Consider the following 14,313-nt stretch of genomic DNA (forward strand, 5'->3'; position numbering starts at 1 on the left):
CTGCAAATCAGTTGAATCAATAAACAGCTGCTGTTTATTCCACACCACAAAGTCTTTATTCTCTGCTCTGATGGGGTGGGGGAAGTGGATGAGCCCCAGAACCTTTTGACTCACTGTAAACAAATAAAGTTTTGTTTGCAGTCATCAAAAACAGCTAACATCTCCAGTTCCCCAAAGGTATTCTGGCCTCCTGTATTTATTTTATGTATTTATTTACTATATTTATAGTTCGTCTTTCTTGTTGCAATTCAAGGCAGATTACATAGTGTAAATGGATGCAATAAATAGGATAAGATAGCCAATAAGCAATGTACTAGGATTAGGATTACAGAATCTGAAACAAGCATAGAATATTAGACATGATATAAAATGCAGATACAGTGCCGAAAAATTGAGCTACTTCAGAAGAAAACACAGTAACAGTAGGATAATACATGCAGTAAACAGATTATATGTCCTATACACATTCCATTATCATTCCATTATAATATAGCCCTATTACCTTTATAGAAATGCTCTCCTGAACAGTTCTGTTATACATTGTTTACAGAATAATAAAAGGGTGGAAGTTTCCTGGCCACAAAAGAAAATATAAAAACTAGAAGTTTATTTTAGACAGTTTAGACAGTCATTGCTAACCTGTGGTTTCTAGAATCCTATTGGTTTTCTACCATGCTACTTGTGACTGTTACAAATGAGGAGATACATCAAAGAACACTTCCCTTGGTTTGCCGAAGGATATTCTCTAATGAAGGGGCCAAAGTACTTGCTATGTCAGAATGCCAAGGTTGTGTTACAACCCAAATAAGGGCCATCATTATGCTAACCCTTCCAAAACCCATTAAGGCAATGCGGGTGGCTGCCTTTCGCCAGCCCCGCAGGACAGGGGGTGTGCAGCAAGCGCGCCCCCTGTCCTGCTGCCCACATGCTCCCGGGGCCCCCTCTTTGGCGGCGCTGGGGGCAGACTGCCCCCCCTGCCCCCCATCAATCCAGCCCTGTCTCCAGTACATGAAGAACTTGGAACACTTGAAATGTGATTAGTAAAACTGTTCTTAGCAAATAATTCAAAATATAACTTTATACAATATAGCCTCGTTAATATAAAATAGCTACCAATAAAAATGGTATATCAGCATCTCATTCTGAGTATAGGGAATTCAAACAATGAGAGAGCACATTTTCAGTGTTCGGTTCAGACAGTCCTGCACATACTTTTACGGAGCTTGCTACTATGTGTATATGAATGCAATGTTAGGGCATTTGCTGGAATTGTGCAGAAGTGATCCACCAAGCATAAAATTAACCCCTTTATCAATTTGCACCAAAATTATAGCTAGGTAAGCTATACCTTCATGATCTAGCAAAAGCAAATGTATCCCCATGAAGGCAAATGATTGCCACAGACACTTAACATGCCCACTTTGCATATGCATGCTTGCTTCAACTAAACTCAAAAGAGGCAATGATTTGGAACACAGTGGGATGAGGACTGCTGGCTCCCAGCTGGTATTCTATAGGAAGAAACAAGTCAACTGGCATTCAGAAGCCAGAGGCAGCAACAGCTGATGTTCTCTTTCAGAACCTGGCATCTTAAAATGACACATCTTTTCAAGCAACTAGTTGTTCAGGCCAGCCAGATTTTAAACTAAGATCAGAATCCCAGTAGAGGTCCACTGGGACAAGGGGAGAATGCTTCACATCATTATCATGGTCTGGAAAATTTTATGGATCCTCTCCCATCTGCAAAGTAAACAGAAAAGTGTGAACATGCCAAAGTCTGTGGCAACTTTACCAGAGCTACAGTGATTTGCTGGCTGGTGGTGCCCTCTTTTCCATCACTTCACATCTTAAATACTATGTCATGTCTGAGAACTTTATTATGTGTAACATAATTATAATTGTACCACCGTAGGGCAATATCATTCATATGTTCCTGATACCATAGTTCTGTATGTTTTACTTAATTGGATTTTTTTTTTGGTTGATGTGAACATTCTATGCATTTTGGAATAAATAAATATCAATTACAGTGAATTAACAGACTTCTAAGAATTTAGTGAAAGGTAGCTAACTATCCTAAGTGGTCATAGATCCAGAGGAGTTAGCCGTGTTAGTCTGTAGTAGCAAAATCAAAAAGAGTCCAGTAGCACCTTTAAGACTAACCAATTTTATTGTAGCATAAGCTTTCGAGAATCAAGTTCTCTTCGTCAGATGCATGATCCGAACTGGTCAAATACAGAAGAGGAGGGGAGAAAGAAGGGGACATATATCACAAGGGGAAAGCTTATGCTACAATATAATTTTATGATGGCACTGAAAGGCTAGAAAAACATCTATTTCTCCATCACAGGATGACAGTTTCAACAAATGGCAATGCCAGGCCCCTTTTATGGCTCTTCTTCCTGAGAAGACAATATCTTTCCCTGGGCCTGAGTCAGAAGGTACATTAAAAGGCTAATAACACCTAAAGGCCTGTTCGGTATCCCTTTAGTATAACAGGTGCTACTGGACTCTTTTTAATTATCCTAAGTGGAACAACGGAAGCGGGAAAACCCGCCCGGGAAATACAAAACAAGTACACAGTCAATAACTAAAGTGCAAAATGCTCATATATTCACACACAACTAATACCAATCCTACACGTACAATTCATAAATGTACAACAGGTTGTGTATGCACATTTACAGCAATAACTTATAAATTTTCGTCTGACTGTGTCTAACATTTTAGAAATCCATAGCAATCAGTCCTCTCATTTTTTCTCATTTGTCCTTGCTCTAAACTATATGTGGGTAATACTACCAGACCACTTCGCACCAGAGTCCTGGACCATCTCTCCAGGATAAGAAATAGGGTCTTGGAGGCTCCTCTGACACAACAGGATGGGTGTACATCTCTTTGGCGAGTCAGGGAATAGAGACAAACCTCCTGTAGCTCACCCCCCTTCTAGTCCTCAGATGAACAACACAACAAAAAAGATTGCAGAATCTTTTAAACCCTTCCTCAGAGTGGTGGATTTCCCTTTCCCCTCCTTCTGCGTTAGGATCAGCTTCCTCAGACTCCATAGTCAGGCCAAACCCTAGTCACTATTGCTCAAGGAGCCCAGATTATATTGATCATAGTCATACGCCCACTGATCTTCAGTTTGCAGTCCTATATGTAGCTCGCAAAGGCTCTGGTTTGCAATAAGATTTGCATCGTAGAGAGGCACAGTGGATTCACTTTCTTGACAGTATGAAGCCGTGGGGGCTGAATAATGAATTTTTGCTGAATTGCTTTTTGGGTTAGACTGCTGTATATATTGTGACTATGTCTTTAATTATCACAGACCTCAGTGGTAATATAAGCGGAGGTAATTAAGTGGGATATACCCTAGACGGAATTGGTCAGCGTCACCCTCCGGGTTTTGTGAATGATTTATGAATGAACTGTAATGAACACGGGTAAGCTGCATGCTGTTTAGACAAAAAAATCTTTATTTATTCTTGAAAATGGTATGGTTTTGAAGGCATATTTTGTAATATCCAGAGTGGACGACTGTATGCCCCTGAGGAAGTCCGCAAGACGAAAATCTGCGTGAATGATAGCTGTCCCCAGTTTGGGCACAGCATTCGGACCTCCACCTCCTTGCCAAATCATCTGTTGAAGAAAAAGAAAGAAAACACTCATTAATGAAAGGAACTAGGAACTTACCTTGATTTAGTCCCGGAGTCTCTCTGAGTGGGGCTCATGCCAGAGGATTGATTGTTATGGATTTCTAAAATGTTAGACACGGTCAGATGAAAGTTTATAAGTTATTGCTGTAAATGTGCATACACAACCTGTTGTACGTTTATGAATTGTACGTGTAGGATTGGTATTAGTTGTATGTGAATATATGAGCATATTGCACTTTGTTTATTGACTGTGTACTTGTTTTGTATTTCCCGGGCGGGTTTTCCCGCTTCCGTTGTTCTGCTTGTACCGGGGACAGCCTTGTGGGATATTGGTGTAACTATCCAAAGCGGGCAGTCTAAGCTAGTTCCACTCCTAAATCCATATCCCTATTCCTATGATTTTCCACATTTCATTCTCTTGGTTTTAAGTGGGATTGCCAATTCATTTAATGACTGGAACAGCCTTAATGGTTTTTGGAAGGGTTAGTATAATAGTATAATAATCCTTTGATTATCAACCATACCTCCTTCACTTTAAGACTTAACATCTGATTCCTTTTTCTGAGCTCTTTACAATAATGTGTCACTTCAAATTCTCTGCCTCCTTAAGAGATCACAGAAACTCTACTACAAACCTGTCAATCACTTCATCTTGTCTTGTGTAGCAAGATGGGTCTGATATCCCCTATTCCTCCTGACCATCATCAAATAAAACAAACTTCAATACTTTAGTTTGTAAATCATTGTATTCTTGTTTTTCAGGTTCCTCTGACCCAGATTAATTTGACAATGTAGAAAAAATCCATTTTCAGTAATCAAATGGAATCATATGTGAACATTTCCTTTGTAACAGATTGTGGCTACATAGGAGCTAGGGAAGAACTGAAGTGTATGCATACTATCCAGGAGACATCTTCATTCTATGGTGTATATATGGAAACAGAGGGTTGCAGCCAGGGGTTTTTTTCTGGGAAAAGAGGTGGTAGAACTCAGTGGGTTGCCAGCACAGGGGGCAACTCTTGGTGGGAGGTACTGTCCCTGGTACCACATGCATGTGCGCAAAGTGCGCGCACACTCCCAGGACTGCACAGTGACGTCACTTTGGGTCAGCTGGAACAAGGGGGGAGTTTTTTAAAGTTTAAATTGCCCTCAGTGAAAATAGTCACATGGCTGGTGGCCCCGCCCCCTGATCTCCAGATAGTTTAGATTGCCCTCCGCGCCGCTGGCGTGGCGGGTAATCTAAACTCCCCTTTGTCTGGAGATCAGGGGGTGGGGCCACAAGCCATGTGACCATTTTCAAGAGGTGCCAGAACTCCGTTCCACTGCATTCCAGCTGAAAAAAGCCCTGGTTGCAGCTTCTCAGACCGTCCAGACTGGCACTGGATCTATTTGAAGAGAAATGCCAGGCAGTTCCTTAGCTGTTCAGGTTCTCTTTGTCCCACTCAAGTTGGGATATGTTTGGTATGAATATCAATGTCACTGAATATCCAGAATGAAAACGCCACATCTGTTGTTTATGAGCAAAGTCCCCCAACTAGATGCGGAATTCAAAGTTAGGTTTGGGCCTTGGAACTGGAGCATCAGAAGCCAACTGTTAGATTCATCTCTTCTTCTTACATGTTTTTCCACTGTTAGTGGTAAAAGTTAAAAAATGTCAAAGCCAAAGCAGAGCCTGCCCAACTATTTTTTTTGTCACACACACCTCTGTACTCTGGGGAAATTACCACCCACCTCCTCCTCCCACCTAGCAGCACAGGGAAGCCACCCTCATTGATGCTGCCCTCAGTGGACAACAAAGGACTGAAAGGGAGTGGCAAGCTGTGGCTTGCTGCAGTGCCATGCCTCCCAACAGGGGCAGACTAGAAGTCCAAAAGGCCCCGGAAAAAGGCCCCACCCTTGCCCCTGCCCACCTGACAGAGGGAGGTAGAGCAGAAGCAAGGTCACTAAGGGCTGCCTCCCAGGGATGGGAGCACCATCTGGGGCTGCTGCTTGCTGCAGCCAACAAGGCTGGTTTTTGTGACCTCCAATTCTGGCACTCTGGGCAATCGCCAACGTGTGCCTAATGGATAGGATGGCCTTGAGCCAGAGTCTTCCTCATGTAAATAGTTGGATGCTTATTGGAGAGGTACAAGGTTATAAGCATAATGTTACCCCATCTTGTGTACATGGGGCCTCTTGTCCCTTCTTGCTACAGCATGTAGCTTAGTCAATTTCAACTGTCTGAGGAAGTTAGATAACCCTTAACTGCTAGTTGTGCCTGCATTAAAGGTAATCCACTTTTAGGAATTTGTTTGCTCTGTTGGGCTGCAGTTGATATATGGTGGTGGAGAGTGCCATCAAGTCATAGCCGACCTATGGCTACCCGTAACAGTGGTGGTTTGCCATTGCCTGCCTCAGCAACCCTGGTCTTCATTGGAGGTCTCCCATCGCATTACTAACCAATACTGACCCTGCTTAGCTTCTGAGATCTGCTGAGATTGGTCTTGCCTGGCTATATATTTAAGACTTTTTAACCTCAAAAATGGTGTGTACACAATGGTACATGGAGATCTCACAATAATTGTTTTTTTAAAAAAAAATCATTTTTTTATGCACAAGTCCCTTTATAGATTACATAAGCCCAACAGTGAAGGAGAGAACAGGAGCCAAGAATCTCAGCACATCTTTGTAGGTTCCAGTATTCATAAGAACAGGTTGAAAATTGCATGGTGCTTGTGTTCAAAAAGTTCAAAAACCAGAGGTGACTTGGATACAGATTCTGGGGAGCAATGGGAGAGACTGCACATCCATTATGTTAGCTTTCAAAGGACTTGTTTGGAAAAAATTTGCATAACAAACCACTGTGCATGACAGTGTTAAAAAGACAAAACGGGGAACAAATTCTGACTGATAATATAGGCAGTCATTATGAGTACTATTTTATAGAGTGCCTGTTTTCCCTCTCACTGAGTTATAAAGTCTATTTATATGTGATCCTACGCAATCTTGATATACTTTGACCAAAATCATAGATACATTTTCAGTATGTGTTTAATTTATTCATATTTTTCACATTTCATGTTTATAGTTTTACAGCACCCGCTCGCCCTCCCCCACTGAGTGTTGCCACATGACCCCATGGAGTAGAAAGGTATTGGAAAAACACTAAACTAAACAGCCTCTCATTCATTCGCTCCCTTTCAGTCCTTAATCCTTTCTCTTGCTTGTTTGCTTTTTGGCTGACTAACTTTGTTGTCTTTTTGTTCCGCTCCTGTCAACAATGAACACCAACTTTTTTTACTTTTTTCCCCTTAGTTTAATAGGTTTAGTAGCTCACAACAGGATTTTTCTTTGCTGCTTAGTTTTAAAGGTCTGAATCAAATTTGTCTCTGAGAGATTTTATATAATACAGGAAAAAATGAGAGAGGGTTTTTTTGAAAAAACATGAGAAAACATCCAAATGATTCCACAGCAAGAGCAGGGATGTGTTCTGTGAACTGTTATCATTGCTATTGTTTGCTAAAGAGCAGCATTGGCAGACAGTCAGAGATTGTGGTCAGGTCACTTCACTTTCTTTGTCCAGCAAGCTATTGTAATGCAGGGAAGGATTCAGCAACAAAATGCAGGCTATGCGGGGCTTTTTTTTTTTTTTGCATGCACCAACTTTTTTCCCAGGGGTTTCCTAGGAAACAAAGTCTTTTGTGCTAGTAGTTTATATGAGCTATTCATGTCTGCTGGAGAACCGCACAAAAGCTGAAGAGATAAAGAAAGCTGCAATGTTTTTCTAACCCGGGATGGGGGAAAAAATCTTTTGGGGGTAAAGATGCCCCTTTTCATTTTTTACGGGATATTTTGCACATGATTCCAAAAAGGTAAGCAAGTGGCTTGGTTTAACTAACTTCAATAAGTAACTCTAAAATCTGGCCTTCAGAATGTAACGTTCTGAACAGTTGTAAGCCTGTCCTAGGCCCTCAGAAAGAAGGTCTTATAAGACCATGATGGGAAAACAACTTTTGTTGATGGAGATTATCTGTTAGAAAATATCATATGTTGTGACAGAAAAATCAGATTAAATTTTGTTCTTTAATCACAACTAAGAGAACTAAAACATTTGAGAAGCGTCAAAACTGAGGACAGAGCATTCAAGAGTTAGCTAAGTAGGAATCGGAAATGGATGCTTAGAACAGTCAGCAAGTTAAGCAGCAACCAGTTAGATAACTCAGAATTTTAAATCTCTGAAAGAATATTTGTGTCAAATTGTTCAAGAAGCTGCGGTTTCTCGATGTGCATAGATGTTGACAAACAACAAAGCATGATAGTTGCGTTTTTTCTTTGTAAAATGACTTGTTCTTTTGATGTAGCTGATCTCTCAGAGCTTGTTTATCTTTTGTATGGCCTTGTATAGACTAGTTTGGGTAGAATATTCTGGAAGTTTTTTGCATGATTTCTAAATATTATTCCAGTGTTTAAGGTGGCAGCTCATCCATTGCTTTTTTTTTTTTTAATACCCAGTTAGTATTAAACATATCTCTTTGGCTGTGACCTTAAACATGTATTCCAATTAGGCTCAAGTTTGCTGAGAAGTCCAATTTTTCAGTGAGGCTTACTTCCAAGCAAACATGAATAGGATCTGGTTCAGACTATAATGCCTACTTTGGAATAGGTTACCAAACTCAGCCAAGTTTCTGCCAAATCATGATTAGGAACATGCTGGAGTTAAGTTAAAAGCAATGTTACTGGATTCCAGGTGATGCTATTTAGGAGCAGTCTGCATTGAAAATTCTTGTCAGATATATCATTAGGGTAGAAAGTTAGCACAGAACTGCTTTGGGTGATATATATATATATATATATATATATATATATATATATACTAAAACAAAAAAGAACTGAATTCAGATTTAGAAACAGTTGCTGCAATGTCATGCATAAATGGATCAGGCCTATTATTTTTGAAGTAACAGAATGTTTGAAACAATCAAGCACTGACTGGAGCGTGTTCTCTTCTACTGAAAATCCATTTTAATCTCCAGTTACTAAACTTTTTCTAATATATAAGGAGGCTTTTACTTCCTGTCAACTGTCTGCTGAAACAACACTGGTCTTATTTGAAATCTTCTTCCAAATCTCATTTTCTGATATTATTAAATGAACTTTGTGTCACAAAGGAAGAGGTACTGATTCTGATTGCATTAATTTACAGTCACACCCTCCGGAGGAAGAAGATACAGATGTCATGTTAGGGCAGAGGCCGAAAAATCCACTACATAATATTCCTTCTACACTGGATAAGCAAACCAATTGGAGCAAAGCACTACCTCTCCCAACTCCAGAGGAGAAAATGAAACAGGATGCCCAAGTGATCTCCTCTTGCATTATCCCCATCAATGTCACTGGTACAGATCTATTGTATTACTTTTTATGATGACAAAAGGTGGTTCAAATCATTTGTTTTCATTACGGTGATCACATCTCCTATCACAGGGTTTTATGACCAACAAACGTAGGATTTTGAAGCAAGGATTTTACAACAAATGCCTGTTTTATGAATATTACAATGTTGTATTACTAAATTTGCTATAAGTTCGCAGAGTTGTCCTTGTCTTATATATTACTCACTGGCCTTTTATGTGATATAACATCTAGTTCTATTATGTATAGGAGCTGAGATTGTCATTTTGACAAATGGTCTCTTTGAATATAACAGAAATGGAATTATTCCCAGATTTAAAGAGGCTGCTCATCACTTGTAGGCTTGTCATACGTGCCTGGCCAAATAAGAATAGCAAGCAATCACATGATCTTATAATTCTTCTAATAATATTAATATTAATTAATAGCAGCCAACAGCAGGGTATTCCTTCCCTCTCATGCACTGCCACAATAACTAGTTTTTTTCTGGATTTATAACAAACAGTTACTTGACATTACAGCCAATCCTGAGGACCAGGATTCCAAAGTGGGTGCAAATTGCTATTTGGAATGATGCATTATCCCCTTTTTGGCCCCTACCCACTTGCTTGCTCTTACTCTTCCTGCTCCCTGCCACATCCGTCTTCTGAGCTGACCTGGTAGTGGCACTTCCCTTGCCCTCCCCACCACTTCTTCCTTCCTTCCTGCTGTATCTTCAGTTGCTGCCAAGCCTGTAAAAATGTCTCCAGCCTGTACCTACATCCTTTTTTTTTTCAAGCCATATTGGGGCCAGGTTCAGAATTATGTATATTGTTACCTTGATATTGTTGTCTGTTTAGATAAGAGCTTTCTCTGAAGAGACTTGAGTTCATTTCTTTTTCTTGTTTTCTTGTTAATTTATTTTATTTCATGAAAAATTTTCTGGCTATATAAAAATATTGAATAGAAAAGCCACCTAATTTTTCCTTTTTCATTGAAACTAACATGGCACTCCTAATTAGCGTTGCACATTTCTAAGTAAATTAAAGTCAATAGTCATAGAAGGCCATAACTCTGTTTGGGATAACACTATTAATCTGCTTTAAAAGAGTACATCCAAATAGTATATTCCCATTTACAAATAGGGTAGACAAATTTCATTTTATTCTCTTTTCTCTATTTTTGTTTAAAAGGTTGTTTCAATGGGTTGTGATTAGAGGTGGGCACAGACCAGGAAAAAACTACGGACTATTGGCCCGTGGTCCATCGCATTTCACGAACCACGAACTTTTCATGGACCCACCCTGGTTCGTGGACCAGTTTGTCAGTCTGTGGTCCATCACTTCCTGGGGCCCTAAGACCACCCCCTTCACATTCATAGATGCCAAACTCATAGCAAGTCTTCAGCAAGCTCTCCTCTAGCCACCCTCCAGGTTTGGTGTTGAACCAAAGAAGGGGCCTCTTAGGGACTGAATCCATACCAACAAAGAAAAAACCTGCCGGAGGATTAACCCAATGAGCTATATCACTTACTAAGTAATATAATATATAATATTATTTTTATATTTTTATTTTTATTTTTTGAAAAGTGCTGCTAAAAGTGCAATATATAAAGACTGAAAAGGTACTAAATATTATTATAAATATAGAACCTTATCAACAATAAATATATTACAATATACTAATATCAAAAGAGAACAATCAGACACAATGGTCCTTATAGGCACGAAGTTCCAAAATCCAACTGGTGAAGATGTGTTCAAGCCTCCCTCTTGCACAATCCAAAAAAATCCCGCAACAAGGAGTTTCTCCCTCAGTAACCAGCTGGAAAGTGAAACTGTGGCTCAGCGCTGGGTGTTATATATACTGCTTGCTCTTATAGAGAATAATGGGAGCTCTCTGGTTGGCAGCCAGAGCTACCTATCAAGGTTTTCAGGGCTAAGATTTGTGTGTTCCAAAGGCAGCAGAAGCTCTGCAGGTGACTCCCCTACGTTGCCGAGGGAATTGATTGCTCAGTGCTGGGATGTCTGTTTTCATGGACCAACGGATCAGCCCAAAAGTTGTCATATCTGTGAAAAATGCACATCCCATGACTTACCGGTTCACGAACGCTGAACTGGGCTGGTCCGTGTCAAATTTTGGTTCATTTTTCGGTCCGTGCCCACCTAGAGTTGTGATAGGGAAGAAAGGGCAGTACCTATTTGAATAATAGGTTACAGTATCTTTTTAAAAAGAATGGAAGCAAAACTATAAAATAAAACTGCAGTAAGCTGACACAATTCATAAAGTTGGACTGAAATAATTTCATCTGAAGATTCAGTCCAGCTGACTTTTGGCTAATGAATGGATGGGACTCAAATAGCTGCTTAGGCTCTTGCAAGGAACATGTTAGCTAAGTTGGATGTTTTCCTTTGGAGAACAGCTGATCCTTAGCTGAGGTCAGAGATTGAAATGTTTTTTGAAATTCCTTCTGGGTTTCAAAGCAGGGCTTTGTGAGCCATTGTAAAATAAAAAGTCTATATGCTCCCTTGGGTTCACAGGTCTTTGGATCTTTGTGTTTTTAATATCAGCATGTAAGTTTTACTTTGGATGTTCAGATGAGTTTTTCTCACAAGAAAAGATGGTTCATATTGGCACAATTTAACAACTGCTAAGTCTAATTCCAATTTCCAAAAACTCTAGCAAGATGTTGATATTTGGTTACTATAGAGGTCACCAAAGCACTTGAAATAAACAAAAAAATGCTTTAAATCTATTATTTTTAACATAAAAATGCAATATATAAAAAAGTTAACGGAAGTAGCCTGTGCAGCATTTTTTTCTTCATAGTTAAAGAATGACCATTGTTCACTTACAATGGTGTTAGTGGATAAGGTTGGTACAAAATTACTGTCTAGGGTCTCCTGTAGTAGATTTCAAGAAGAACTTTTACAAGCAAGTTACTTTTTGCTGTTTTACATTCGTATGTAATGTACTATGTATGTATGTCCATGTATAATTATGACCTATATAATTATACACCATTCAAAATACAGTTTTTTGGGTCAGGATAAGGGACCTTGATTCCCCACCTTTTGTTTTCCTTTTCTCATGGATTTCTTAGGGAGTGCCTCAATCTATAGTTGGTCTGAACATGTTTGTAAAAACATCTTGCCAAGCTATAATCCTTTGTTTAAAGGAAACTTAACTTGTCAAAAGCAAAAATGGGAGTACACAATTCAATTTCTAAATATGTTTAGCCAGTTAAAAAGCTGACCTTTCAAAATTGCTTCTCATTTCCAATGACTGCTCCAATTACATATGTGAAAATTTCAAGTTATTTAGATACCCAGCACTTAGGAAACAAATATGATACGCAAGGAACATTTAAGATGGTTGGTTAATTGATTGTACTAGTTTTAGTATTTCTTCAATGATTAGGATTGGATTTTCTTAGTTTATTACTATCAGGTTAACTATCTTAGCTAACAGTTATTTACACTGATGCCATACTGAGCCAGTGTCGTCTAGTGGCTAGAGTGACAGACTAGGATCTGGGTGATCTGTGTTCAGTTTCCTGCTGTGCCATGGAAGCTCTCTGAGTGATAGGGCTGCCAGGCTCTTGGTGTGGGCAGGGATCCCCCGCTCCCAGCCCCTGCTCCCTGCCACCACTCACCTGGCTGGCGGGAGGTGGGGGAAGACCCTGGGGAATGGGCCCAGGAGGAAAGAAAACTACTGGGCCAGTGCGCAGTGGGCACACTCCCCATAGGCACAATGACATCACTTCTGGAAGTGACGCCATCACGCCTGCTGGGAGCGTGCATGCATTTTGTGCACATGCAGGAAGATCGCTAAGCTAAGTGCCAGCCCCCCCCCCCCAATCTACCGCCAGGAGGTTAAGGATACCTGGCAGCCCTACTGGGTAACCTTGGGCCAGCCACAAACTTTTAGAATTATGGAGGAGAGGAGAATGTATAAGCTGCTTTGGGTCCTCATTGGGGAGAAAGGCAGGGAACAAGTAAAATAATACAAATGAAATAAAAACTGATGGCATCATGAAATAGTGTGAATACTGACTAAACACTGGCAATGTCCTCTATGTATTGATAATCAGAAAACTTTGTTGGATCTTCCAATAATATATCCACTTTCATAGGATTGATTGGCTATATAAAATGCACTCAGTTATCCTTGCACCTTGACCTCTGTACAATTTCACTGTAATAGAAATAGTATGTTGTGCTTTACATAAATTAGAATTAAACATCATCTTGGATGCTTATTTTTGTTGCCTGTATATCCATACTAAATGGATAAAATAAAAGTTCATTTGTTTTTAAGAATGCCTAACTTTATTTTCCCTTTCATTTAGCCCCTCCCCTTTGTAATTTTTGGCAATGCAGGCTGCTTGGAGGGATCAGGGCGGGGTTAGAAACAAAGCTGTGGTACACTGAATAATTTTCAGCAGAGTTTTTCAAAGTCTGCCTTGTATTTATTTGCAGGCATATCCCAAAGTGTTCACATAACCTCCACTATCTTCCAATCATGACAATTTGTTTACCATTTCTAAAAGCTAATGAGACCTATTTATGGGTTGCAGGAGTTGGTTTTGACAGAGAGGCTAGTATACGCTGCTCTCTTGTTCACTCACAATCTGTACTACAACGGAGACGGAAATTGAGAAGGAGGAAAACCATCTCTGGCATCCCCAGAAGAGTCCAACAAGAAATAGGTGTAGTATAAATAAAACTCTTGACTAGATAGCATACTAATAGCCTAAATTGCAGTGATAGCCTGCCTTCCAAACAGCTTTCCAAGGGACATTTCAGCTTTTAAGATTGTGGAATTTCTAGTATAATGCCTCTGAGGTTGTTCTGTTTTGTCTTTTTTTTTTAAATATTGCTAGCCAAACTATATTACTCATTACTGTCTTTAGACTTGACATTCTGTAGGCCTTATTGAGTAATATAGCTATTCATGCCTAGCCCTTCTTGTTTAAATGTAATGAGTTGCTTCGTTTTTGTTGTATTCTTTTCTTTTTTTCCAATTCCCATAAGTTCTGTACATAAAAAGTAACAAGATTAAGTGAAAGTTTTTTCTTGTAGCTAACAAGGTATGATTGGGTCAAGAACTGACAGATGCTACCCTGCAAAATGATATTGAATTGTCACTGTGTAGTTTATGCATATATACTTGAATAGCTTTCAACATTAATATTTTCTTGTAAACTTCTACCGAATATTTTTCTCACCTTTCAGGTTTGTTTCCTCTAACTTTTTAAAAAAGATAACATGCATGAAATTAGATG

General features: G+C 39.5%; 1 protein-coding gene across 1 annotated transcript in view; it reads left to right on the forward strand.

Annotated features, from left to right (window-relative positions):
- NHS (NHS actin remodeling regulator) overlaps positions 1–14,313 on the forward strand; it is a 320,070-nt gene that overhangs the window by 293,524 nt on the left and 12,233 nt on the right. Inside the window, exons 4-6 of the mRNA XM_054973235.1 lie at positions 6,724–6,786; positions 8,839–9,031; positions 13,606–13,737. Coding sequence (XP_054829210.1) covers positions 6,724–6,786; positions 8,839–9,031; positions 13,606–13,737 — 388 coding nt within the window. The remainder of the gene's footprint in view (positions 1–6,723; positions 6,787–8,838; positions 9,032–13,605; positions 13,738–14,313) is intronic.

This window comes from Eublepharis macularius, chromosome 3, assembly GCF_028583425.1.
Source record: "Eublepharis macularius isolate TG4126 chromosome 3, MPM_Emac_v1.0, whole genome shotgun sequence".
Classification (NCBI taxonomy): Eukaryota; Metazoa; Chordata; class Lepidosauria; order Squamata; family Eublepharidae; genus Eublepharis; species Eublepharis macularius.